This window comes from Spermophilus citellus (assembly GCF_964194105.1).
Source record: "Spermophilus citellus genome assembly, chromosome: 2".
NCBI lineage: Eukaryota > Metazoa > Chordata > Mammalia > Rodentia > Sciuridae > Spermophilus > Spermophilus citellus.
Window position 1 is genome coordinate 32,546,835 of NC_138183.1, and position 12,182 is coordinate 32,559,016.

The following is a 12,182-nucleotide window of genomic DNA, read 5'->3' on the forward strand; positions in this document are numbered from 1 at the left end:
TAAAAAATGTTCTAGAAACCCACAGGGAGGGAAGAAAAGAGAAACAGAGGACTGAGAACCATAGGAAACAAACAGAAAAACAAACCATAAAAATGGCAGACTTAAGTGCTAAAAATTATAATAAATGTAAATGGTTTAAATATGCCAATCAAAAGAGCCCATGATCCATGGGTTGGCATTAGATAACAGTCTATACATGTACCGTTTGGCTTTCTGGAGTCTGTTTCCTGAAGGTCTGAGGAAACATGCGGCTCCTTCTGAGAGGCTTTTCCCGGAGTCCCACCTGGAGACCCTCCGCTGTCTCTCAGCTCAGGGCCTTGGGCTATGTGGCTGGCAGGAGGCTGTTTGCTGGGGGCCCTGCTGTTCCTGCTGGTCTCATTCTGCAGAATGGGGCTGGGCAGACAGGGAAGGGCTTGTGGTCTGCAGGAATCTGGGCTCAGCTGTCCTTTCTGTTGTTCTGCCTCTTTTCGCTTGTTTTCTTCCTCCCGCTTTCTGGAAGAAAAGTCAAAGAGGAAGAAGAAAAGTTTAAAAGACTATCATCTGCTGAGTGGTTCCTACATGGGACTGAAATTTTAAGAGGAGCTCTCACAGCATAGGTTTGGAAATTCACATTTTCCAGGAGCAGTCTTCACCTACAATAAAACCCCTCTCTTTTTACACCATACCTTATAACTCAGAGGGTGACTACACCAGACCTCATAACTCAAAGGGTGACATAGTCCAAAAGAATCCTGCAGATTAATTTTGCACTGTTGAGACAGAAAGCAGATGATCAGCAGCTATTTTACTGTGTGAGACAATACATCACCAAGGGTATGTGTGTCTCACAGGTGTGTGTGTGTGTGTGTGTGTGTGTATGAGAGAGAGAGAGAGAGAGAGAGAGAGAGAGAGAGGTATCTTGGAGCTACCTGAAACTCTACCCCTTTTCCTACTGTTCCAGAAAGCACAGCAGAATGCAGCTGAATGACAGGGATAGCCTCAAATCTGTTCTACTTACTGAAAAAAGACCCTTGACAAATCTTAATGAATGTATGAAAAAATTCACTTGCAAAGCATCTCCCAACTGATTAAAACACACCGTAGTATGCAGTACTACTACTGAGATCTAGCTAAGGACTCAAACCCACTCCCTTTGCAGATGAGGCTCAGAAGTTGGGATAATTTTCAAAAGACATAAACAAGTAGCTGATGGATAAGCTGCAACCCTTGAGTAGCAACAACTAGAAGAGGGCTGGGCAGGAGAGGCCAGGTCTCAAAATAAGTAGCAGGGTGAGGCAAAGGGATTCCAGAAAGGGCCAGAGCTTTAGGACAAAAGGGTTGAGCTAAGGGCAGGATTTGTTTGACCAATGTCACTAATTTGTAGGAATGGTCAAAGGAAAGATAGCAAGAAATAAACATAGTTATTTTATGAGTCTTGTCTCTACTGGGAACTAAAGATACAGAACAAGGATTAAGAAGTTGAAGTTCTCCCTCGAACATTCTATCCAGAATTTCCATCCAGGAAATCAGAGACCTAACCTGTTATGGAAGAAATGTTATAGCAGTGTACCTGCACAGGAGAGGTGGTGATACATTTTATCTGGAGGAATCAAGAAGTTCTCAAAGATATTTGGAAATCTACGAGGCAGAGAGGATTTCAACTGAAGGAGGAGTTTGGTCAGACAGGTAGCATGGAAAAACTTGCTTGGTTTTGCTGCTTTAGATCTTTGATTAGTGCTTTTGACACATAGCTGGCAGTCAATATATATCTGCTTCCCAGCTGAGTCACAGTTAGAGCTCAGGGAGAGCGACGATTGCCTCTTGAAGGTTCCATTTAGTGTGGAATGATTGGGGTATGGTAGAAAACTCTGGGCTGGGAAGTTTTCTAGTTTCGCTTCTGCAGGTAACTACTAAATGACCTGGAATGAAACACTCTCCTGCTAGGTCCAGCACCTGTAGGATAGCTCAGAATCCTGTTTCGATTTAGAGGTTTGTTTGGGGGCAGCTGTCTTTACAAAATTTGGGATTTTAAAAAATGAGATGGAGAGTTGTTTTATCATCATGGCTGGCTGATATCAGAGCCCCTCTTAGGTGACCCTGTTGAGACAAATATACTAATAAGCCTGGAGACAAGACTGACGGCTGGTAGAAGGGAAAACTTTTAGGGCCTAGGTGGTGACCAACTCTGAAGCGCTAGAGAAAAGGGCTGCTCTTCATGAGACAAAGGTTGGTAGCTCCTGACAGGGAGGGAGGAGTGGGAAGAACAGAGGACCAGGAAGGTGCGGGGAGAAGGAGAATATGAGAGAACTGCAGAGGCAGGGCCAGGGCAGAGGAGGAAGCCTCCCATGGTGGGGTGACCTTGGGTCTTTGCTCCCCACATTCTAATGGACTGAATCACCTGGGATCTTGTTAACATTTTGATGTAGACACTGGGGAAGGACTCAATATTCTACATTTCCCACATGCACCCAGGGGACAGATGTTTCTGGTCCTCTGACCATGCCTTGAGCAATGAGGCTTTAGAGAATAGGAGGGCCTAATATGAACTATTAACTGTACAGTGAGGGATAAGAAATGTGAATCTCCCCAGTGACACTGACTTTTTGTAAGGTCTACCATGTTCAGCCGTGCTTTCCTATGAGCAACCTGACAAGCTACAGAGCCAAGACACCAGCCATGGAAGCAAGAACTCCCAAGCAGGTATAGAATCCAGACTTCTCCAGTTTGTGGAATTTGAAGCAAAGCCCATTTAGATCTCAAGGGACTGGGAAGACCCAGGTGATAAACATCTGGTTAAACTTTTTCAATTTGTTATATTCCCCTTCTGAATGTCTTCCTTCCTATATGGAGAAGCCCCTGACCTGGGGTCCAGGTCTATTTATTTGATTGTCTTCTGGAGAGTCTCACTGCAGAGAACTCGGCCAGATGGGCCTGGCTAACTCCTGCACAGCTCCGATGTTTTCATTTAACCCTGGTTTTGTTAGATCTCGGACAGCTGCTGACATTGAGAGTGCTGCACTGTGGTCACCATGCTAACTGGACAGCCTGTCATCATCAGTGCCAGGGATCATATGGATGCCAGCAGGGGCCACTAAATGTGATCTGTCTGGAGAAGGTGGAAGCCCACGGTGGCTGGAGTGCTGCCAACTGACCAGACAGCTCCCTCCTGGCAGGAAGAGGGAGCAGCGCTCTTCACACAGCACAAGGACTAGAGCTGCCTTGAGAGAATGATGTTGGCCCTTTGACAGATGCAATGTCTGCTGTCCGGGTTGGCGTCTACATGGATCTCAATGATATCGAGGGAGGCTCTAAGGTGAAAAGTTATGCTCTGCTATATGAGCAGTCATTTCTTTTAGGAAATCAAACAGCTTTCCTTCTTAATTCCAAGAAGTTGGTTCCTGGGCAAAAACTTTTACTGCAGCACTTTCTGGGCCTCTGACAAAAGCAGCCACGTTAAAAAAAAAAAAAAAAAGGATGTGGTTTTTAGAGTAATGAGGATATCCAGAAAACTAATGGGCTGTGCCTTCCAGAGGCTTCTTTGGAGGAGGAGGTTTATAGGGGAGGGATTTTCCATTTTAGAGAACTAAATAAGCAGAATTAGGAGAAATAATATAATCATCAAGATATATAATTAGGCCTTCTGTTCATAAATCTATTAAATGTATCTTTTAAAAAATTAATGACATGTTTAGCATTAAAGAAAACCTTCCAGATAGCACAAATAACAATTTCAATTGTCAGGATTGAATACTTGCTCTTCTCAATATTGTCTGAATCCAGCAGGGGTGAGACTTGTAAGCTGCTTTTGTCTAAGAGGTTCAGAAAATCATGGTTTGTGTTCAAGTATATTATAGGCATGAGCCTCTAAGGACAGTTCCTGTCATAAACCTGTCAAATGGTAATTTGCTCATGATCAGTATGCAGGGACTTGGAAATACAAATACACAAATGTATAAATTCTAGAGTATTTTGTGAGGATATGGGTGACTAAGTGTGTTTGCTGCCCTAGGTAGGGCTAGTAAGTGGTATACTTATAGAGATTCACAGTATTCAAACAAAAAGAGAGTGTCCCGTCCAGTCCTTCCACTTGACAGATGGGGGAACTAAGGCCTAGTGTGATGAATGACTTATGTCAGGTCTTAGACCCATTATAGGGGCAGTTACTGAACATTTACTTATTGAATTCTTACTATCTACCAAATACTCCAAAACACTGGAGATCCAGACTTACGACAAACAGTCCCTGCTCTAAGGAACTGACTATGAAGTGGGGGAACCAGATCCCTACACTTCTGCAGATAGAGAGATCGAGGTGTGATGAGTGCTAAAATAGAGGTATCTTCACAGAGCTCTAGGAAGATGTGGGAGAAAGTTGCTAATTAAACTGAGAGAGAAGAGGCTCTAAATTAAGGATGTCAAAATGAGGGAGGAATGAAGTGAGAGAAGGCTATTCCAGGCAGAGGGAAGAGCACGAGCAAAGACCTGCCACTTGGCTCTCACTGAAGCTTTGACTCAGAAGAGATCTCGGAGACCAGTTGTTCATGTAATGTAAAAATTTCTTATATAACATCCTGTAGAGATGATAATTCATGTCCTGCTGGAACATTTCCAGTGAGAGGAAGCTGATGACCTCATGAAACAGAAAAGGTTTAGCTGTAACCTTTTCAGTTGCTGTTGCATGGTATCTAAGGGTCTGTCAGAGTCTCTCTCTTCATTGTCAATGAATATCAGACATAGTAATATTTGGTCTTTAACTTCCTCCCAAGGGAATAAGAAAATGGTGTGTGTCTCAGGACCTCTGACTCATAGAATGTTAGTGCTGGAAGGGACCTCAAAGATCATTTAGTCCAGTGGCTTTTATCTTTTTTGTGACTTGTGGACATCCTTTGAGACTGAGATTAAAAAAAACAACAACAACAACTATAAATCCTCATCACCAAAATGAATATATGCTCCTGATATACAAAATACTGGATATAGTCCTAAGGGCATTCATGGAGCCCTGAGCCCATTCCAGATAAGAAAGCTCTTATTTATTTTACTGAAAAGTGAGGATCTGAAGTAGGGTGGCATGAAGTAGAACCATGGAAATAATTCCCTGTGGATCAGATGGCTTTCTGAGCACAGGAATCAGACACGTAGATCAACCCTAAAGAGAGGTGTTGACAAACTGGAGATGTTCAGGGAAGCAGGCTGCAAAAGGATCAATTATAAAGTCAAAGGAATTCTTGAGGTAGAGTTGGAGTATTATAAACGTTTCCTTTAGCTACCTGAATGTTAGTTTATGGAAAACAATTTAGACATTTCTCTTTGGCTTCAAGATGAAAGGCAGGAAGAATTTCCAGATAGAACACTCTACTAACAAAATGAGGTGTTTTGAGAGGTGCAGATTCCTTGTCACTTGACACAGAGCAACTGAAGAAAGTTCAGGATGACCAAAATCTAAATATGAGAGCATGAGAAGGTATTGGCAAATGGAGAGAAATGAGACTTGGAGATATAAATGGAAGTTAAATGTTGGAGGGTCTTACATAGCATCATGGCTGATGTTTGAGAGCAATGACCTATGTAGAGTGGTAAGACAGAAGAATAAAACCAAATGGACCTAAAAGAACATCTGAAAGGAGGAATAAACAGAATCAGTGGTGGAAGCACTAGCAAGAATATAAGAAGGTCAGAAGAAAGACAGGTTATTGTAGGTTTCTCACAGTGAGTTTGAAGTGATAGTGACTATGGGACATAGGAACACTGAACGATCTGATGTGTTGACAAGTGACCAAGAATGGCAAAGTGGAAGTGCCCAGGAGGCAACTGATGATGTGAGATCAGAGTTCCAGAGGTCAGGATATGAGACAGATTAAGGGATTATCTACAGACATGAATTAATTAAAAAAAATTGAGACAGGGTCTTGCTGTGTTGCTCAGACTGGCGTGGAATCTCTGATCCTCCTGTGCCAGCCTTCTGAGCACATGCCACTGCACTTGGCTCTAAACTGCATTTTTAGAGTGGATACATTTTCAATGGAAAACAGTACAGCATGAGCAGAGGTCTAAAGAGTAACCTCCAGGTCTGACCTCAGTATGGTGATGGCATACTTAAAAGATGTGAGAGGAGTCAGAGAGAGGAGATCTGAGATTAGAGAGAGAAATAAGAACCTGGCAAAAATGAAGCTTCAAGGAAGAAGGATGATAAACATAAACATGGTCTATTTAAGAGTGCACTCCACTCTGCACTTTGGCAGGTAAATTACAGTAATGTTCATTTTGGCAACAACCTAGGTAGTGCACTGTGAGTTATAAAGTGCTTTTAAATGGATTATAGATATTTCTTAAATAGGAATTTCTAAAATACCTGCCTTAGTAAATATGACTACGACTTTTCTCTCTTCCAATTTCTCTATCATAAATTAGGGACCACTTTACTTCAAGTTTAATAAGTTCCTTTCACATCTTCACTTGAAGGAGGGTGATTTCTGCAATCCTAGCATGATTAAATGGGAAAGGTACATCGAGGTAACATGATGTGTCTGGCCCACCTTAGTTGATGCTGCAGCTGCAACATTCTGATTTTTGTTTCTTAAAGCAAAATCGAAAACCAAACTAAACATTGACTCAGATTTTAAGGAATAATTCTTGAAAAATAAAATTAAAACAAGTTAAATCAGTGAGTCTCTTCTACTGAAATATTTCATTTAGGGATCTATACTACGATGACTGTGGGAGTGATGGCTGCACTCTCAAGAAACTTGTTTATCTCTAATAACAATACCCAACAAAGGGAAAACTGTAATCAGGAAAGAGTGTGTACAAAAGATGGCAGTTTTTTCATTTTGTCAATTTAAAAATATTATAACAAGTAAGCACAGCTCCCATTTAAAAAGGGCTTTTAAAAAGCAATGTTAGGTTTGGGGACATAGTTCAGTAGTTGAGCACTTGTCTAACATATGCGAGGCCCTTTTTAGTTAGTTTTTTGCTGCTGTGAGGAGAAGACCTGACAAGAACAATTTTAGAAGGAAAATTTTACTTAGGGACTTATAGTTTTAGAGATCTGTCTATAGATGGCCAACTCCATTCCTGAGGCGAGGCAGAACATCATGGCAGAAGAGAGACGTGGAGGAAAGCAGCTCAAGACATGGCACCAGGAAGCAGAAAGAGACTCCATTCAAGGGACAAAATACATACCCCACCCCAAAAGCACACCCCTAATGACCTACTCCTCCAGCCACACCCTACCCACCTTCAGTTGCCACTCAGCTAATTCCTATCAGGGGATTAATTCACTGATTGGGTTAAGGTTCTCATAACCCTTCACTCTACCTCTGAAACTGTGAGTCCTCAAATAAGCTTTTCCTCCTCTAAAATTGTTCTTTTGGTCACAGTAACATGACAGCTGACTAAAATAATCCCTGAATTCAATTCCTAGCATGGAAAAACAAAACAAAACAAACAAAAACAGCCAAAAAAAAATCATCCAGTAATTAACTGGAATAATAACTAAAAGGAAGTTTGGACTAGTTTCTTAAATCTCCTTGTTGTTTCAAACACCCTAGATAGGAAGTCAGGGGGTCCAACAAATTCAAGTTAGGAAAATTTAAAAAAAAAACTAAAACCACTATGCAATTTAAGCAGGCCAATATTTTAAATCTTCTCCTCTGTACAGGAGACCCTTTCACAGGCTGGTTCTTGGTTTCCACTTCTAAACTGACTCAAGAAAATGCCCATCTGCGCTCAGTTCCAGGCACATGACCTCTACAGGCCAAGGAAAGGAAGAAGAGGCTGCAAATCACTAATGATGCAGACCTGGGAGTTTCTACAGAACTGGAGAGCGCCTAGAAACCAACTGGTCTAACATGTCATGTTTCACAAATGAAGAGATAGAGGCCCACAGAGAAATGCTGTGTTTGAATCAACACAAGTAAATATCAGAGGCTGGATTTGAATCCAGGTGTCTTCCCTCTCTGCCAAACCCTTTTTATCCTGCTAGAAAGGGAGTTTGGGAGAAAGCAGAACACCAGGACATCCTCTTCCCAATAATGAAGTGGAATGTGTTTGTTTTAATACACATTCTTTCAGGGACACAGAAATTCAGCCACTCTGCTTTAGTAGAGTCCCACTTCATACTTAGGTAAGTGTAGCTGAATTCTGAAAACAGATTCTCATACATTAAGCTGGAGTTTATGGAAACATCTGTAGGAGTCAATATAGTATTATACTCACCTTATCTGCAATTTTGCTTTCCACAGTTTTAGTTACCCACTGTGAGCCCTGAGCCAAAATATTAAATCAAAAATTCTGGAAACAAACAATAAGTTTGTATATAGCATGATGAAATCTCTTACTATCCTATTCTATCCTGATCAGGACATAAATTATCCCTTTGTCCAACATAATCCCACTATATATGCCCATCAGTTACTTAATGGACATCTTAGTTACCAGATTAACGTTGCAGTATCACAGTGCTATTATCAAAGCAATCATTATTAATAACGATCTCAAAGTGCAAGGGTAGTAATGCTGGCAATGTGAGTTGCCAAAGAGAAGCTAGAGAGAGACTTTAAAGGGAAAGATGAAGTACATTAAAATATTTTGAGCAAGAAAGAGATAACATTCACCTAATTTTCATTATGGCATGTTGTTGTAATTGCTTTATTTTATCATTATTGATTTTAATCTTTTACTAAGCCAATTTATAAATTAAACTTTAACATGGGTATATATATATATATAGATATAGATATATATAGATATATCTATATAGATATATATATATAAAATGAAAAAACATAGTGTACACAGATGTTCCTTGATTATGATGGAGTTACACTCTAGAAAACCCCATGGTAAGTTTAAAATATGGTAAGTTGAAAATGTATTGAATACTCCTAGCCTACTCTGGATCATCATAGCTCAGCCATCAGTCAACTCCCCATGGAATTGAGGGGCTGACTGGGAGCTGGGGCTCACTGCTGCTGCCCTGCATTATGAGAGAATATCATAGTGCATACCACCAGTCTGGGAAAAGATCAAAGTTCAAAATTTGAAGTATAGTTTCTATTGAATGCATTATTTCTTTTGCATTATCATCTTAAGGTAAAAAAATTGTGAGTCCAAATATTGTAATTTGGGAACTGCCTACCAGGGTTTGGTGCTACCCAAGGTTTTAGGCATCTACTGGGGATCTTGGAATGCGCTGCTCATGAATAAAGAGGACCACTGTAAAACATTCCATCCCTTGTAGATAGTGTATGCTTGCAATTCAAGACAACTGGTCACATGTCTTACCTACTTGTGGTTGTCACTTATGTACAGAGAACTTTTATAAGAAGGCTAAGAAAAAGACGACTGTGTGGAGACTTTAATATTGGATTCCCAGGTAGGTGAAGAGACGAGAGCCTAATGAAGAGTACAAGATATGATTTCTTAGGATGCCATCTACTTCTGTAACATCAAAGTCACAGAAAATTAAGTCTTTCCATCAATTTTTTCTACTAACCTGACATTATAGTTAGTATTCCAGCATTATTTAACCTCTCACTAAAATGATTTAGTCTTATTATTTTTAATGGCTATTTATTAATATTTTTAATGGTTGTTTATTATACTTCCCCTTTTGGGTGACATATGGAAGAATTCAGGAGTTGAAGGACAGGAGATTTGGAAACATTCAAGATACAATCAGAAGTTAGCTTCCAAGAATCTGCCTTTCGAGCCAGGTGCAGTGGTACACACCTGAAATCCAGATACTCAGGAGGCTTAGAGAGGATTGCAAATTCAAGGTCTATCAGAGCAACTTAGTAAGATCCTGTTTTGAAAATTTAAAAATGGGGTGGGGAGGTGCTGGGGGCTGGGGATGTAGCTTGGAGGGAGATCACTCTTGGGTTCAATCCCAAGTACAAAAAAAAAAAAAAGAAAAAAAAAAGAAAGAAAGACACTGCTGGTCATCTTCATTTTAAGAGGCTTTGGTATCTGTGTTTGCTAATGCAATATGCTGATGATATTTAAAATATTCCTACCTAACCTAAATATCAAAAGAAAAGGCAAACCCAAGCAGAATCTACAGTCATTTATGTGATATGATCACAATGTGTAATAGGCACAAATGGCTATTTCATACATTTGTATCATTTTCCAAAAAATGTTAAGTCCTTGAAGTAAGGTCTTTGTTTTTAGTTACCATTTCTCCCTAGGATCTAGCCAAGGGTGGTGTATGTATAGTAAGAAGTTCATCAATATTTCTTGAGTAAAGCAGTTTACAACTGGCTCTCCATATTCACAAGTTCTGCATTTGTGCATTCAACAAACTACAGATCAAAAACATCTAGAGAAAAATTGCATCTGTGGTGAGCATATATAGGCTTTTTTCTTGTCATTATTCCTTCTTTATTTTTTTGTCTTGTCATTATTCCTTAAACAATATAGTATAACAACTATTTATTTACATTGTATTAGATATTAAAAGTAATCTGAAGATGATTTAAAGTATGAGGAGGATGTGTATAGGTCAAATGCAAATGTGAGGCCATTTTATATAAAAGTTTTGAGCATCCGTAAATTTTGGTATCAACAGGGAGTCCTGAAATCAATCCCCCATAAATATAGAATAACAACTGTGTTTAGTACAGATTTGTTAAAGAATGGGTGAGGAGAGTCAGTTATTTTACAAGGTAGTTGCATTAATCAAAACAAGACTTAGTTTAGTTTAGTAAAAGCAGGTCAGATACTGGTGTAGGTTTCTTTCATAAAGGCAGGAAGGCCAAGAAGACAGCTTATTTATTTGTAGTTTATACTAGGTAGCAATCCCACCCCTAACTCCCTGCCATGGGTGCTGGTGACAATGGTTTGTTCCTGGGTTAGAACACCAGGAACAAATCTATATAGAATAGCCATCAAGTGGAAGTTAGGTCCTCATATTTCACTGCAGTCTTAGTCTGGTGAAGAGAGAGTGGTGAACAGAGAGGGAAGATGACATGGGTACAGGGACCACAAGAAAATCAAATTCTCTCCCGACTTACTCTCCTGATACCTCGCCCACCTCCTTCCACCCTGATTCTGAGCTGTGAGAACAAAATCTCCATGCTCACACTTACTTAGCTGCAGCATCTTTTCTCAGCTGCTCATGCTTCATAAGGAGATTCTTCCGGTCTCGAAAAGCTTTTCTGACCTTGTATCCTTTGTAGACAGCTTGGATTTTGAAGGCGGCAATATCTTGTATGGCTGCAATGGACAGGGCCCCATGCTCCAAAAGGAACTGGATTACTTCATGGCGCTCACCAAGCAAAGCATAATCAAGAGGTGTGTACCTGATGCAGGAGGAAGAGTTGTTTTTTGTTTGTTTGTTAACAAAATGAATTCAATGTACTGGTAAACAGACAATATTCTCATGCAGCAAAATGAATCATTCTAAGATGCAGAATATTCTCTGGGCAAAGTCACCATCTCTACTCCAAGGCTATTCCTTTTTCTTCTGAGGGATATAAAACAAGGTTGAATATGGCTGTGGGTAAGATGCTTTGTGCTACTGACCATGCCAATTCCTGAGTTTGACTCATTGGTTCACAAACTGGTGACTATTGAGAACACAGGATCATGTTCCTTCTTTCTCATGTACCAAATAATAACTCCCATTCCTATCTGGTAAAATGCTGCAAATTATATTCTGTGAGATTCATAAATTTGAGCCCATGGTTACTGATACTTAATGCTCATGAAATGAAAAATATACCTCCAAATGGAGAGATTTAGTATATGATAAAGATGGCCCTTTAAATCATTGTGGAAAAACATTAAAGTATTATATAAATAGTGTTGCTACAACCAGGTAGTGATCTGGGAAAAAAGAGATTCTAATATCACGTCTTATACCAAAATAAATTAGGGATGGAGCAAAGATCCCCAAATCAAAACAAACAAACAAAACAAAGCAAAGGTACCAGAAGGTACCATGGAAATTTAAAAAATACTCAAGTGGGGTCTGGAGTGTAGATCAGTGGTAGAGTGCTTATGTAAGCATGCCAGAGGCTCTGGGTTCAATCCTCAGCACTTTAATGCAAAACAAAAAAATACTAATATGGGAAATCCTTTCTTAAAAAAGATAAGAAAAAATCAGAAATCATAAAAGAGTGTTAAATCTGATTACATAAAATGAACAAAATTTTAGGGCTAAGACTGTGGCTCAATGACAGAGCACTTGCCTTGCAAGT

General features: G+C 39.9%; 1 protein-coding gene across 6 annotated transcripts in view; it reads right to left on the bottom strand.

Moving 5' to 3' along the window:
• Positions 1-12,182, bottom strand: part of INVS (inversin) — a 186,380-nt gene that overhangs the window by 61,235 nt on the left and 112,963 nt on the right. For all 6 annotated transcript variants that reach the window (XM_081280878.1, XM_081280876.1, XM_081280879.1 and 3 more), the window contains 2 exons: positions 11,070-11,282; positions 203-492 (listed from right to left, as the gene is read on the bottom strand). In XM_081280878.1, coding sequence (XP_081137004.1) covers positions 203-492; positions 11,070-11,282 — 503 coding nt within the window. The remainder of the gene's footprint in view (positions 1-202; positions 493-11,069; positions 11,283-12,182) is intronic.